Consider the following 16,485-nt stretch of genomic DNA (forward strand, 5'->3'; position numbering starts at 1 on the left):
CAGATAACATGAGTGGTTTAAATTTTCTCAACAAACCTTTTTCTGTAAATAAACTTGAGAGTTTTTTCTCACATTTTTTTTTTATTATTTTTAGTTTACAGATATTTTCTTTTGGGAAATTTATAATACGAAATAAAGTTTTAAAAAATGAAAAGAATTGTAACAAATCATGTAATAATGGTTAACAATAGTAAATCATGATCTTTAGAATTTTGATTTTAGTATTTCTGTACTGTATTAGTTGTCTCTTCTTGCTTTCACTATGGCCAAACAAGGTCATATTTGATGGAAACATTTCGGTAACATGCCTAGAAATATTAATAACAGAGTTTTGTTAAAAGTGACAGCCAATAAATAAACTAAAAAAATAAATAAATATAAAAGATGAATGTGTCTTACCTCAGCATACAGAATGCAGTTGTAATTATCATTCTTAGAGAACTCATTTTTTTCTGTTAATTTACTCACAAAAATCGTCGAATCCGTAATCCGCGTATTCGGAAACGATAGTATATTCAGAAGAGTGATTGTTTGTGTGAATCCCTGATCTTTAATTTCAGTTTAGGAAATTTTAGAAATATTTAATTAAATCAGTTATAAAGTACATTTTTCTTTGATTACAGTAATATTTCTATAAGAAATATGAAATTCTTACTACGTTTAAAAAGAAATTTAATTTGATTAATGAAGATCCAAAACTTTTCTTAAATTTAAGGCGTTAAAATAATAACTTTATTTTAAATTTCGTTTCTAACTTTATTTAAATTCGTTAAATTTTGAAATTAAAATGTTCAAAATTTGTATGAAATCGTTCTTGAAAAGTAAAAAGAAATGTGTGATTTCTTTTTAAGTTTTATTTTCTTTCGCATTATCATTTGTTGTAGTGTTCGCATTATCATTTGTTGCTGCCAATATCTGCAAGCTTGCTTGGTGATACTAAGCGGAACGGATTAGGGCGGATTAACGGAATTTAAGGCAGAGGATGTTCTTTTTTTGTTCCTTTTTTCAGTGGCACCCTCTATGGCCAAATTACAATTTCAGCCACACACACGTCACAACCCGTTTATAGAGCAGACCCATTCACATATCCATTTATTCATGCTCTGATCTCAATTGTGGACTGAACCAGAGAACGATCAAACTCCACGCTTTCGATGCTCTACCGATGTACCGGATAAGGTTAGCTCAGCCTTTCATAACTTCAGCTGATCAATGAGAACTAGCCGTGATGGCTCAGGGGATAGAGCTTATGCCTTCCAACAAGGTGAACCGGGTTCGTATCCCAGCAATGACTGGTTGATTCGAAAACCGCATCCGGTTTAAACCCACCACAGTGCTGGCGAGAAGTATCCTCAGCTGTAGACGAATCATGGGTGAGAGTCCCCTTGCCATCAGGCTAACCGTGGGGGTTTTCGTGGGTTTTGTCTCCTTGTAATGCAAATGCGAATTAGTTCCATCAAAAAGTCCTCCACGAAGGCAAATTTCCCCCAATACTTGATCCAAGAGTTTCCTTGTCTTCCGGATTGGTTTCAAAATTACAAGGCTACGGAATTGAACATTAGTAGTCGTAAACCCGAAAAACTGGGTAGGTTGTTCAACGATGGTTATAATATTAAATAAAATGAAATGAGTGCCAATCATTCTTGTAGGATAATAGGAATTCCACGTACGTCTGAGGACCCAACTGGAACATCTCCTTCTGCACCCCAGAGCTCTAGATCAAAAGAACTGAGAACGGCACAGTTGGCCTTGGCCCTTCACGCCACTGAGTTTTAATTTTAATTTTGACTTAAAAAATCCAATGCTTTTAGATTTTGATTTTATTTTCGGCAAGCGTTTTAAAACTTTATTTTAAGGGTAGTGATTACTGAAAACCTGAAGCATAAATTTGATAATCTATTACTCATTTTAAGGTTTTTCTTAAAGTTTATTCTGCATTGTTAAAAACTGGAGTACATAGAACAAACAACTGAAAACATCCTATCTCTAAAAACTAACAAAGTTCTTTTGTTTTTAGAGCCCATTCTCTTGAAGCAGTACAGTTTATAAAATAATAGTAAGCGTTTACGTAAGAACTAAAACTTCAGACTTTAAAATACGTTGTTGCGTGACTTTGTAATTTTAAAATTCATTTAAACACTCATCTTTCATCCGCACACATAAGTCAGTCAAATACGTTCCTTATATGACCTGAAGCAATAGGTTCTGTAGAATTTCGAAAGCAAGTTTATAAAATTCACATAATTCGAAGAAGCTAATACGATATTAAAAAAACGAATGCACCACTTTAAGTATCATAATACTTATTATATTTTACAGCTCTAAATCAAAATTTCAAAAATAATTCCTTTTCTATATCATGATATTATAACACATAAAAGGCTGATTTTCTAGAAACAGTAACTATTTATAGAAATATTATTTTAAAATACTCACACTACCCAGTGCTGTGTCCCACTAAAAAATAAATAAATAAAAATGTTAAAAATATAAGACACCTTAAAAAATTCTTCACGCAAAGCGAAGAATTAAAAATGGCCATTTGACAATAAAAGTTACATGCTATTCATGTTTAATACAAATCATTTTCTAGCTATAAGTTTATGCTCAAAAAATTTTCTATAAATACTTGTATAAGATTCGAAATACAACCCAATAGCACTGAAGTAATTGCTTTTTAAAATAAAAACTTTGTAAAAATACCAACTCAAGTGTAATCTGCATTAAACTATTGCATTATACTTAAATTATATTGTATAGTAGTACCTTTAATTAGAGTATAATTAAAGTATAAGTATAGTATAACTATTTAAGTATAGTATAATTAAAATATAAAGATATTACAATGCTTTTACCTGTATAATATACCTGAATAAAAACATTACCTGAATAATATAAATAAAGTATAATGTACTGTATAATATACTGTAAACACAGCATTATCATCATCATTTGCCATACCAGCACCATTATCATCAACATTTGCCAGCATATTAACATCCCAGGGTTAACCTTGACCTTACGTTGAAGATTTCTCCACACAGTTTTTTTTTTTTTTTTTTTTTTTTTGTCAGATATTTCCAGTTCATTACCACAGTGTTTTGAAATCTGTCTTAATTGAGTCCAACCATCGAAGTTTAGGACTTCCTCTAGCTCTACTTCCTACAGGTGTATTTTTGAAAAATTCTATGTCTTGGGCTAGCTGTGCCTAAATTGCAAATATGCCAGAAAAATTTCATTCTGCTAAATTTTATAAATTTTGTAAAACCAATTTACATATAAATTTTGTACATTTCTGCATTTATTAAATTTTTTCCTGCAAGAATTGCCCTCTTCTCTTTTCTGGCAAGAATTTTCTTTCACAGTTGGCGATTTTAGCCTCTTCTTTCTTTGACTTAGTTCAAGTCTTGCTGTGTATGTTATTATATAGAAGGATCTAATTATATTTACATATTTGTTGGCTGGTAGCATTAGATTTTGGCTTTCATTCATATGTTTGGTCACCACAGGTGACCAGCCGACCCGCGAAGCAGGTTTACGACATTTCACGACCACTGCATAGCTTCTCTCTCTCTCTCTCTCTCTCTCTCTCTCTCTCTCTCTCTCTCTCTCTCTCTCTCTCTCTCTCTCTCTCTCTCTCTCTCTCTCATTTGTTTAAATGCCATTTAACCATAACCTTTTCTCTAAATTTGTTTAAATGCCATTTAACCATAATCAACAATTAAACTATTCAAAATAAACAAATAATGATAAATAAGATGGTATTCAAACTGTTAATTGTTTAAAAAACCGTTTATTAACAGTTTTTATCTAATACGGTTAAGCAACCGGAATTTTATCACACCAACTAGGTCCACCTAATGAGCCTAGCTTCAAGCAGATTGGTACATATTATAGCGGATGGGGCTAATCAGTAGTCGGGACCCGAGTCCCAGCGTTGACAACACAATATTTTCTCCATCCATTCCCTTCAACACATGAAGATTTTCCAGAGACACTTGACTATTTGAATGCGATACTCTCTTTAACGCATAAATAGCGGCTTCATACAGCTCCATAAAACAAAAAAAGTATAGTATTTACTTTTATTTACGATAGGTGAAACAACCAGACCAAAGTAAACTTAAATAAACAACAACCTAAAAAAATCACGGTTCATTTGATAAAACACATTTCAACCATAATCTAACTCCAATACCCTGCGAATCTAACAATTAACTAATGAACAACCTAGATCCAATTTCCAGTTAAATTTCTCTTTAATGGTTTCAAAATCATGCCAGTTGTAAATGGTTAAAAAAAACGTATAGTTTTGTATTCATGGGTTTTTAAACATGCTCTTTGTAGACAGTTTCAAAACCATAAAGGTAAAATTTCCATCTAATAGCCATTAGTAATTTTTCTAAGTAATCATTTTTTTTAAAATACTATTAAAATTAAAAATATATTGTTATGACAAATTTGGTGAGTTTACAAACGAATTATAATATTTTGGCTTACCAAAAGGACGGATGTATGGTATCAAATTGTACATGGAGCCGATTGTTAAATTTTCAATAATTTAAGGAATCTATTTAACTGTAATTTATAGTAGTACATTAATTACTGACCATATGCTAGATTGTCTGGGGCTTTCCAGACAAGATCTTTCCACGAACCTAGTTCTAGTATTAGGCTTTCTCAGAGTGACAGATTTCATAGACCATAATTTAGCTTTGCTAAACGACGGAAATATTCTACAAAAACATAATAGCACATTGATGTAATTTGCATAAAAAATAATAATTGTAAAACGGTTAATAAAATTACACACCGATTTAAATAACTTTATTTTAAGCCGTAGTGTAAATATGTTGTAATTAAAAAACGATTCTCTTAATTTTAAACTCTTAATTTAGAAAATTATCAAAACCAAAGGATTAATAATAGCAGTGCAATTAAATATCTTTAAATTAGAGAGACAAAAATATTTACAGGAAAACGATTCCTTTATGACTTTTATTAATTTTGTGCAATCAAAGCTAGAATGATATCAACATGGCAGCTTCTTAAAAAGTTCAGTACTTTTCAATTTGGCATCAAAAGTGATTTAGTTGCGAAGGCAAAACTAACGGGCACAAATAAATTTAACTGTTTCCTTTAAATATTTTATGAGCAGTTATTCAAAAAAAATAATTAAAAATTTAAAAATAAAATATCTGAATTTACTTGAGCCAGAGAAATGAAAAAATTACAAAATTTTAAGAGGATGTCAGAGAAGATGCCTAATTGACCGAATGTCAACACTATATCAGTCAAAATAGTGCAATAGTAAATAAAGTTTATCTTAAAAAACGACTTACTATGGTCATTTTGATTCTATTTTCATCCATGCAATTTTCAAACTGAAACAATAATAAAAATTTAATTACATAGAAATTTATCAGTTTAATAATTATGTAGAAATTTATAAGTTATAAAATTTATTAGTTACTTAAATTGAATTATATATTGCAATTAGATACTAGCAACTATTGAAGAAGGGAAGTGCTATTGCCTAACTATCTGATAAATCAGATCTTATTGGATACCAGAAAGCAATATCATGCGTCTGTGTCAAACCTGATTGATATCTGATTTGACAAATGCCATTATTTACCTACGATGACGTTACTTGCAGCTTTGCAATTGACAGAAAATATTTTTTCAGGCAGTTAAATTGCTTTTAGATGATTTTCAAGATACTAATTTAAGGACGATTATCATCCTGATGTCTGAAATCGAAAGATTTCAATTGTAATGTCACATCAATTTAGAAACTATTTATGATTTTTTTTTGTTGTCTTAAAAGTAATAAATCCTATATCTCAAAACTTTATAATCAATACATCTTTGTCTGAAATAAATTTAAATTTTTTTATCGAACTATTTCAAAAAAAAAGTTTTTTAAATATCGAGTACACTTTTAGAAAACTCTAGATCAAATTACGGTAAAGAGTACTGGCAAGCTAAGGGTAGCCTATTTAATATCCATTTTACCATAAATTTTTATACAGTAACTTTGACAATAATATTTAATGACCGTGATTCAGTCATTGTGCACTGCCAAAATTACGCTATAATAGATTTTACGGTAAAAAAGATATTATGGATTCTGCAATTAGGCTAGCAGTACTTTATTTCATCGTAATTCGATCCATAAGTTTACATTTTTGGTGATATTTTCATCTATCAGAAGCAATAAGAAAATCAACTCTATCCTCACATGGTCACCTAAGATTTCGTCCAAGCTAGATTAAATTTTCCACATTCAATTATTTTCATAAATAAATCTAGATTTCATATTTTATAATTAGATTTATTGTTTTATAATTTGATTTATTATTTTACAATTAAATCTTGTTTTTATAATTACATTTTTGATCAAGTCAGTTTAATGTCCTAAAATCATAAAAAATAATACTCGTATTTATTACTCTAAAAATTGCTCAAAAATACGAAAAAAGGCATACTTTTCAACTGTCCTCCGATCGAATCAGAGCATCGTTTTCATTTTCACAAATAATGTTTTCATTTGCGAAGCAAACTTGTCGCTACGGTTCTTTTTATTCTCAAACTTCACTTCTTTTTTAATTATTAAAATCATATTAGCAACCTATCTCTGACTATAATAGGTAAGTTAAAATCATGATATTTGAAAAATAGTAATTAAGCCAAGATGGACAAAAGAAAAGAATATTTTGTTATCAAGTTAAATTTTTTCTGTTTCTTATTTACGTCATCCACACCAATACCACATAAGTTTTCAAAAAATTTTGCAATCTTGCAGCATAATTCCTTAAAAATATTTCCGCATAATATAAGTTTCCGCATACTGCACGCATCGCAATTTGGGTAAACACTGCATCCTACCCATTTTTAAAAAAGCTGCTTTAATCAGATGACTTACTTTAATTTCTTTATATTTGTATTTTAACGTAATATTTTCCAAATCTACTTATTTTTGCAAAAGAATTTTTTTTTATGATACTTGTGAACAAATTTTGTAGTCTTCAGTGGATAACTTGAAAGAAAAGCATGTAATTTTTTGGGCATGGGGATGCCCATAAATATTTCAAATTTTGAGTTTATTCGGTTTTGAATTATAGGTAAAACGATTCACTAATATAATTTTTAAAGACTATTTCCAATAGATTAGTTTAACGGAAAAAACTTATAATCTTTACCGTTCTGAAAATAGTATTATTTTTGCAGCCTGCAGTGAAAAAGGGATAGACTTTTACTTCTTCGTCTGGAACCACTTTTAACTGGCATTCTTTAACGATTTTCTGAACCTAAAAGAAAAAAAGCACAATTTTTACCATTAATTTAAAGCACATAGTTTAAAACTTACATCACGTTAAAATTAATATTGGATATATAACTGGTACCTTACTATTGGATAAGTAAAATAATGAGTTAGTATAACTTTAAATCGAAAATTTTGAACAAAGTAGTAATTGTCAAGAAAAGTAATGCTTTTAAAAGTATTTCCGCAATTTCGGCGCACTGTTACATTTAGTAATTTACAAACCTCTGTTAGTTCTTCTTGAAAAATTATGTAATAAAATTATTAAATTCTTTGTTTTGTCATTTTTTTATTTAAATATCATTTTATTTACACATTATTTTAATTATATACTATTCTATTTATATCATAACTACTTTTTTCAATTCTGAAGGTGGGATATTCTTACATACTTTCGACATCTTGTGACAACATAGATGTCACAAGATGCCGAAAGTAGTCTGGTAAATTAAGAGAATCTAATCCTGTTGATCATGATTTTTTAACATAACATATTTTAAACATGCATAAACAAGTGTTTACTAAAACTATTAATATTCGATCTTTACAAGTGTATATAAACTATATAATTCGAAACTCATAAAGCAGAGTTTCGAATTTCTAAAAATTTCTTTAAACTTCCTAAGTTCTCTTGAGTCAGGTTTTATGCAAACAGAGAAAACAACTGGTAAAATTACCATGATGTATGGTAGTAACATTTAAAAACCTTAATTCAGGTTAAACAAAATATACGGTATTTAAGCCATTAATTTGGTAAATTTCCGTTCATATAGTAACGGTTTACCAGAAATTATTTTTCCAAATTACAGCTCTTTTTTTTCATGCATTTAGGGAAAAATACAAAACTGAGAAAATTTAACCGAATAAATGGTATTTATGCCATATTCTGAAATATCATGATAAAATTACTAATTTTATCCCTTTTTGCAAAACTATATTTTATCGTTATGTTTACCTAAGCGCTTTTTGAAAATTTACCAAACTTTCTGGTGTTCTTATGGAGCCAGAAACGCGAGAAATTTTACAATATTCTGGTAGTTTTGAGTTTTCTCAGAGCATCAATTCGATAATGCTTACTTTCAGCAAATTATAAATATCTGAATTTAATCTATCAATATTTAAACTTTTCTAATGAAAATTGATTTTTGATTATTTTGATTCGGAAATCCTAATATTAAAATTGAAACACAGTAAGCCCTAAGTGAAACAAAGTAAACCCAAAATAAATTTTTAAAAACTATTTTTCTGTTGTTTTTTGTCTTGAAGCTTAAACATACATAAAAATTGTTGTATAATGACTGTTGTGAAATGATTTTTATTTATTTATGTTTTCTTTTTTTCTCTAAAGTATCTCAACTCTTGTTACAACTAATGTTTTACACAATTCCAAACACTATAAAGTATTAGCAATAACAAGACAGCTGTGAAGCCAAAATAAACAAAACAAATTATTTGTAAGCAAAATTTGGGGCAAAATAATGTTAAGCAACACTACCAATTATGGCATTTTTTTAAAAATGAAACCGCCCTTCAGTATCGTATTTCAGATAGGTACTCAGAAATACCTATCTAGATTTTCGTAGCTTCTATTATCTAACAGCACAAAACATAGGAAAAAGTTATAGTGTTTTTCACCAAACACACTTTTAATAAACACTCTTCTGGATGATTTAAAATGTGTCTTATCACTAAACTAACTAAAGCCAGCCAATTGGCTCACCTCTATTATATTTTTGCTTATCAGCATCCACAAGGGTATCAGCATCCATAAGATCAATTAATAAACTAGTGAAGAAATAATAGCTTCACTTATTTCTGAATGGCAAGACATGTTTGGTAGGTTTCATAGTAGATTGATTAAATATGTTTAAATTTTTCAAATATTAAGAGTACCCCTACGTATTTTGTTACCAAAACTAATTATTAAATCAGTGAAATGAGGTAACTTTTGCCCCTCATCAACATCAAGGAAATTTTTTGCACTATCAAATCTATACCAAGCTTCTTTATATGTGAGTTGAAATGTCCGTAAATTGCAAATTCTCAACACCGAAGATTTTAAAATTTTCAATTATATATTTTTATGTTGTTTATTTTATTTATTAATTTCATTCTTGGAACAAAAATACAGCGAAATACAGTAGTCATATATGTTGTAGAAATATTTTCAGCTATTATAGTGTATTAATTGAAGAGTTAACAAGTATTCAGATAATTTTCTCCAAATTCATCTTTGTATAGTTTAGAATATTAGCAAGCTTTTACATGATTTTGATTGCATTTAATTGGTTTCTAAATTGGAAATGTAGTAAATACTTACATATTCAGGATCAACTTTATTACATTTATCAAACTCGCCAGCTATTTCCTCTGTAATTGTACCTGTGTAAAATATTTTAAAAAATGAAATTCAATTTTTGTATTTGTAAAAAATCAATAATTACAAATATTGCGAAGTTTTTTACCACACAAATCTTCTGGTCCTAAGGCAGTGACTGACAGAACATAAACCAAAAAGATCCAGATGGCATACATTTTGTAAAAAAAGAGATTTTGCACTAGAAAATAAAAATTATTATTATTTGAACTGAAATTTAATTGAACTATATTTAAACTATTGATTTATTTGATTTAATTGATTTGTTTGAAATATTATTTAATTTAAATAAAGGAAATATTTCTTTGTAATTTTTAAAGATATAATAGTTATACAATAATTATACATAGCTTGACGCACAGCGATTTTTTTTATTCGGTACTTTTAACATTTTTAACTACCTATTTCAATTTAAACAACATTTTCGATTGCTTTTTTCCTAATCTTGTAATGCATCTACAAGCATGACAAAACTTCATACCTAGAATAGAATTTTTTCCTTTCAAAAAATATACTGAAATATAAGGAAGTCAGCAAACTCTTTTACAAATTAACATATTTTTATGACTTTGAAAATTTAGCTGATAATGTTTGCAATTTTGTGCTAAGAATCGTATAACTCTTCCTAAATTATAAACATAAAAATAATTTAAAAAATTGAGAAATTAAGTAACACACGAAAATGAGCATGCAGCAAGTTTTATATTTTTGGTAACTATAATTCAATACTTGGTAAATCCATGATCCACCTTAAATCTTCTCTTAATCCATTGGGCATTAAAAACATAATTTTATTCCGTTATAAAGGAGGGTATTTGATGCAATTATTCTAAAAATATCATCTGCATGTATTCTTACTTCCATATAAGCAAAATGATATACAGTGATATCTATAAAAACCAAATGGCAAACACCTGAGTCTGAAATGCAGCCCTAAATCATTACACCATAAAATTATCGAGATTTCTCAAATTTTACACATTTCTCGCTTTACTCTTTATCATAGGTTACTCATTAATGTTCTTTTACAAGAAACTCTGCTACTGAATCCTTTTGTCGAATGTCCTTTGTATTCACTGTTAGAATTTTCATTCCAAAATTATGGTAAAATACCAGTAGCATTCTATCTTCCAATTAACTGCAAAATTTACAGCATGGGACATTTTTCCCTTCATTTTCAAATAAAAATTCTTTGCAACTACTATGGTAAAAAAAACCACGAGTTCAAAACTAGATGGTTTTTAAACATTTACAACTAGCATGGGTTCAAAACCATAAAAAAATCAAGTGAATATTGGTATTATTTCAGCAGTATTATGTTGATACAATCTATGCTTGAATGTGAGTACCATATTCTAATAGCCCAGGGTCACAAATTGGGAATGAAAGCACTTAATATGAAGGCAATGGGTGAAATAATGAGGAGTCAATGTTGAGACTCGAGTCGTTGGTCATGCGATTAACAGACAATCTTCTTGGCTACAATATATACCCATCTGCAAGTAATTAAGTGCCTTTTTTATATGGATCTTGTTGGTGCGATGAAATCTTGATTGTTTAACCTTATTAGAACAAAGTAGTTAATAAACGGCTTTCGGATTTTCTCACACTTGTCAGTTTGAATACCATCTTTTTTGTGATTATTTGCCTATTTTGCTTGAATATGGGAAAATAACACTTACAATGAATAAATTAATTTTGTGAGTTTTTTCGAAATATTTAGATATTTCTATAACAGTATTTTTAGATCATTTAACCCTTCTATTTCATCTCAATCGCTCGATTTCAGTGGTGTTCAAACGAAGTGGTTCTTGATTTCAATAGTTTTGCTAAATGTTATAGTTTCTATTAATTTTTTGCACCGTAGATCGCTTTTTATGAACAGTTTTTATTGTTAATATTACCAAAGTATTTCGGTAAAAATTACCATAACTTTCAGTGTTCCCATAGAGCCAGAAACATGGTGAATTTTATCATATTCTGGTAGTTTTGACCGTAATTTTTTCTCGATGTAATATGAATTTAATAAAATGTATTAAATTGTGAATCTGAAATAAATGTAAGTTTCTATAAGAAACATTCTTCAGATTTTTATTATTGAATTGTACTTTTTATACTTTTAATTTTCCAGATTTTGAACTAAATGCATTTAACCATTTAACAGTAAATTTAAATCTCCTATGAGTATCAAAAAATAAGACAATGAGGGCAGTTTTTAAATAAATAATTATTTAAAAACAAAGTATTTTGTGGCCTAAAAGAAAAAAAAAGATTTATAATAAAAATATATTAAATGATGGCTTTCAAACTTTTATTCGAAAATTGTTATCCTAGATTTATTTCAAAAGAATTGAAAAGGAAAAAAAGTAGTTATCAAAGAAGAGTCAAAAGAAGTTTATACTTTCAATTTGATATATTTATATTAAAGAATATAAAATTCTATACATTTATTAATTGTAAGAGAAAAATCTAAATCTTTCTTTCAAGTGTTTACGGAAAAAGATTTTAAACCACTAAAACTAATGAAATATGTTTAAAAAAAGCAACCTTAAACGAAAGCTTACCTAAATATTTGATCTTCCTAGAAGTTCTGAAAGTGAAAGTTAAGATTTTAATTTAAATAAGACACATTACAAAGAAGCGTGTAACTGACAGATGTTACATGATTCCCATATGTCGGTATAAACATCTAATAAAAACATCTATATTCAATCAACCTGACAATTTGTGTTTCTCTGGATTTTCTAAATAACGTATATCAAATATAAGATTAGATAAAAAACATATTTATTAAAAAAAATTCAAAAAAATGCACTCAGTTAATGCAATAATTTTTAATTAGAGAAAATCATTAATCTGTAATCTTAGTAATGAAATTAAAGTAACAGTAGTGGATGTAATTATTTTGAACTATATTTGACATTGTCATTTAAAAAACTTTCAAAAAAGGCACTTTCTTTAATTGAATTTTTGAATAATATTCAAACATAAAGTAGATTATAGTCAAAGTTAAATTTTACTTTATTAAAAACCATATTTTTGCTCATTAAACTAAACTCAGTGGTGCGAAAGCTCATAGAGGGCCAAAGCCTACTGTGCCCATCTCAGTTTTCTTGACTTAGGGCTCTGGGGTGCAGGAGCAGATGTTCCGGTCAGGTGGTCAGCCGAACGTGGAACCCCGAGTGTTTAGTTTTCAAACGTGCTTGGTACTCATTTATCGACCCATTGAAGGGATGAAAGGCTGGGTCAACCTTGCCCGGCCCGAGGATCGAACCAAGACCCTATGGGACGACAGCGTGAAGCGCTACCGCTCAGCCACCGGGAGAAATTTTTACTTATATCCTTTCGTATTTAACATTAATTACATATATTTTGGCATTACAGAAAATTTAGCGAAGTTTTTTTTTTTCATTATTGTTATTTTCTTTTTTGCTACAATCAATTTTTCTTTAGATCTTTCTTTAGACCTCTAACAAATTATTTACTAATTTTTTAGAATATATATATATATATATATATATATATACATATATACATGTTAACATATATATATATATATATATATATATATATATATATATATATATATATATATATATATATATATATATACGAAACTTAAAAATATGGAGAAAACACGAAAAATAATACGGATTAATATCCTCAAAATGAGTACTTTCTAATATTGAATCAATAATGCCAAAGCAAAATATATCAGTACAATAGTATGCAGCTTATGCACAGTAAATATAACTTATTAATTTTCTTAATTTTTCTTCGTTTTTCTCTTTTTTTCGTTTTATCTTTTTTGTGTTTATCGTGCTATGCTGCAATGACCATATTTAATGCAGTTTTAACGCTAAATATTTTCTACTATTACCTTAGTTTTGTTCTCATTTTGTTTCCGCTTTTAATTCATTTTTCTAATTTCGTGTGTTTGGTACGTTGCTTCTTGAGTCTTTTTTCATGGATTTGAACAATAATAATAATTTAGCACCAGGTTAAAAGCACGATAAATATTTTAATTTTTCTACATGTTGTACCCAGTACGAAGAGTCAGATTCAGAGGGGACACTCAGATATACAGCCTGCTCCTGTGTGAACAAATGATTTTTTTAATTACATTCGATTCCAGAATTTTTTCCTCCTTATAAAGCGTGTGTTGATAAAAGATGTAAAACTTGCCTTAATGTTAATACGAAAACATATAATTCAAAATAATGATAGCTGTAAATCCTTTTACAAAATTGAAATTGTTATTTATATGTTTACCTGTGGTTCGTGTAATATGAAATATGTTGGATTAACCAGTCCTCTTAATATTTGAATTAGTCATCATTGTTCAGATATCAACAAACGTTAATAAAATTATCAATAATCTAGTATTGAATCAATTTAGAGAACATAAATTTAACAGTGGTAAAATTAATATTTTAGATATAGTTGAAGATATCAATTTAACACTACAAATGGAAAATTATTCCACGCTTTTGTACAAAACAATTTTGTCGTATGGGCTAAGTGATACCTTACATACACAGCTTAACTTTAATTACTCCTCAACTTACTCACTTTTTAACACTAAAGATTAGCTACCATATCGGGTAAATGTGGATCAGGAATTACTAAAAATTTTCTTAATAATTAAAAATTAAATGTAAATTTAATTTCTAATATGAAAAAAAAATTAATAAACATTCTAAATTAAAAAATTGAAATATTTTGTTTTCTCCCTTAAGAATAATGACATGCATAAGCTTCAACAGCTTATTATTAACTTTTCTTTTATAAATTTATGTTTCAAAATCCTTTGTTTCTATCTTGTAAAAGCTAAAATGCGCAAAATTTCATCAAATAAAAGGAAAAATTTGGATAATTTATTTTGATTATTAACTTTCATAACCTTAATTTTGATGCTATTATATTTCATAACATTTTTGAAAATTATAAAATAACATTTTCTCATTTAAGGATTTTAACATGATTAAAAGCTTAAATATAATAAATCTCTTGGTTGAACTATTTTTAATTATAATGATATATTAGCAAAAATTAAGAGAAAACTAATATATCCGATTATGAATGTCACTGTGAAGAAGAGAGATATTTTGATTTTGTTGGTCCTGGTATTACTGGTAATTTAAATATTATAGAAGACTTAGAACTTAAAAATTAATAGATAAAAGGCACGGAATTTAGGCACTCATTTACCATATATCAATCAATAAGACTCTAAAAAACTTTCTTAATGATCTCAATAGTTTTTGTTTAAAAACATCAAATAGATTTTCTTTACCTTTAGGTATGCTAACAGAATGGAAATGGGGTGGTTATTATTTCTTTCAAAACTTTGTTTTCAATAACAAGGATAATTTAAATAACTGTAATAATTCAACAGATTTTCTAAAATTGTTCAATCAATTAAGCAACTACAAAAAAATTTTAACTACCCCCATAGACAAAGTTAACAATAATTATTCAATCTTCTGAAAAAAATTCTCTGTTAAACTTTTAAATAAGGAGTTAAAAAATAACAAAAATTTTAAGCTTAGTAGTTTAAAAAGTAATATTATCATTAAAAAAATTTTAACTTTATATAAGAGGTTAAAAATTAAAGTTAGCAAGATAATTTTTTTTACTTAATTATCAGTCCAAAATGTCATGCAATTCCTATAAAATTTAGAACAATCACATGTGGGTCTAATACTTACCGAACAAAACCTGGCTCTTTTTTCTCTAACTACTTAAATAAAATTATTTATAATATTCTTAAAAGAAGGATTTTTTTGGATTATCACTAATAATCAACTCATTTTATAATTATTAAACAAAACAAAATTAATTATATTGCGACTTATGATTTCTATAATCTTTTAAATAGCATTCCCCTTTCTAAACGAAAAGAGGTTCTTTTCAATTATTACTAAAAATATAAAAATATCCTTAATTGCCATTATGATTATTGGGAAATTCTAGTTAATTTTTATTTTCAATAATTATCTTTAAAATGGAAAACTTATTTTTATTCATATTATTAGAATACCAAAAGGATCTAATTCTTCATTTTAGCTAACTTATTTTTCACTATTATGAAAGAAATTATGATCTTAATATTAATTTGTTTTTATATTTATTGTTGATTTAATTATATTTAATTTTCACGATCATACAATTTTGTTAAATAATATTCAAGCCAATGAATTAATCTTGCTTCGTAATAATGAGGATAATATTAATTTTAATTTTCTGAATTTAGGTATTAAAAAAGAAGAAAACATCTGCTTTGTTGATTTCTACAATAAAAGAAAAATTTTTAATTTTTAATCTGAACAAACTAATAACTTGGAATTCCAATATTTCTAAAATCATTTATTTTAATACCATTTTTAACCAAATGAATAGAATTAAAAGAATATGTAGTAATGTTTATTTTCCAAAAAAGCAAATAGACAAATACTTTTAAAATTTGATCCAAAAAATACAAATAAATAAATAAGAGTATTGTACCCAACTAATGTAATTAAGATCTACATAAAATCATTGACTTAACTGTATGTTATTGTTAATAAATTTGCTAAAAATTTCTTTGTTAATTTATATTTTTACCATGTGCAAATCCAGTTCAGGCAAATACGTGGCTGAAAGTCAGTGCAAAACGTGCAAATAATGTTTCTTTTTTAAACTAAATGTAAATTTTCTAAAATCATTAAAATTGTATAATTAAAAATCAACTTAATTAATTATAAACTTTGAACTATCCAGTATAATATTATTACAGGTA

The 16,485-nt window shown here is 27.5% G+C and overlaps 1 protein-coding gene across 1 annotated transcript; it reads right to left on the reverse strand.

Annotated features, from left to right (window-relative positions):
- Positions 1-255: 255 nt before the first annotated feature.
- LOC107442334 (uncharacterized) lies at positions 256-12,415 on the reverse strand. The gene is made up of 7 exons (XM_016055871.4): positions 12,269-12,415; positions 9,793-9,885; positions 9,648-9,709; positions 7,206-7,313; positions 5,343-5,384; positions 2,437-2,457; positions 256-308 (listed from the first exon to the last, which is right to left on the reverse strand). Exons 2-7 carry the CDS (start codon positions 9,860-9,862, stop codon positions 261-263), a joined length of 351 nt encoding a protein of 116 aa, XP_015911357.1. The 5' UTR covers positions 9,863-9,885; positions 12,269-12,415; the 3' UTR covers positions 256-260.
- Positions 12,416-16,485: the final 4,070 nt, after the last annotated feature.

The sequence above is a fragment of the Parasteatoda tepidariorum genome, chromosome 1, assembly GCF_982258835.1.
Source record: "Parasteatoda tepidariorum strain Cologne lab strain chromosome 1, Ptep-v5.0, whole genome shotgun sequence".
Lineage (NCBI taxonomy): Eukaryota > Metazoa > Arthropoda > Arachnida > Araneae > Theridiidae > Parasteatoda > Parasteatoda tepidariorum.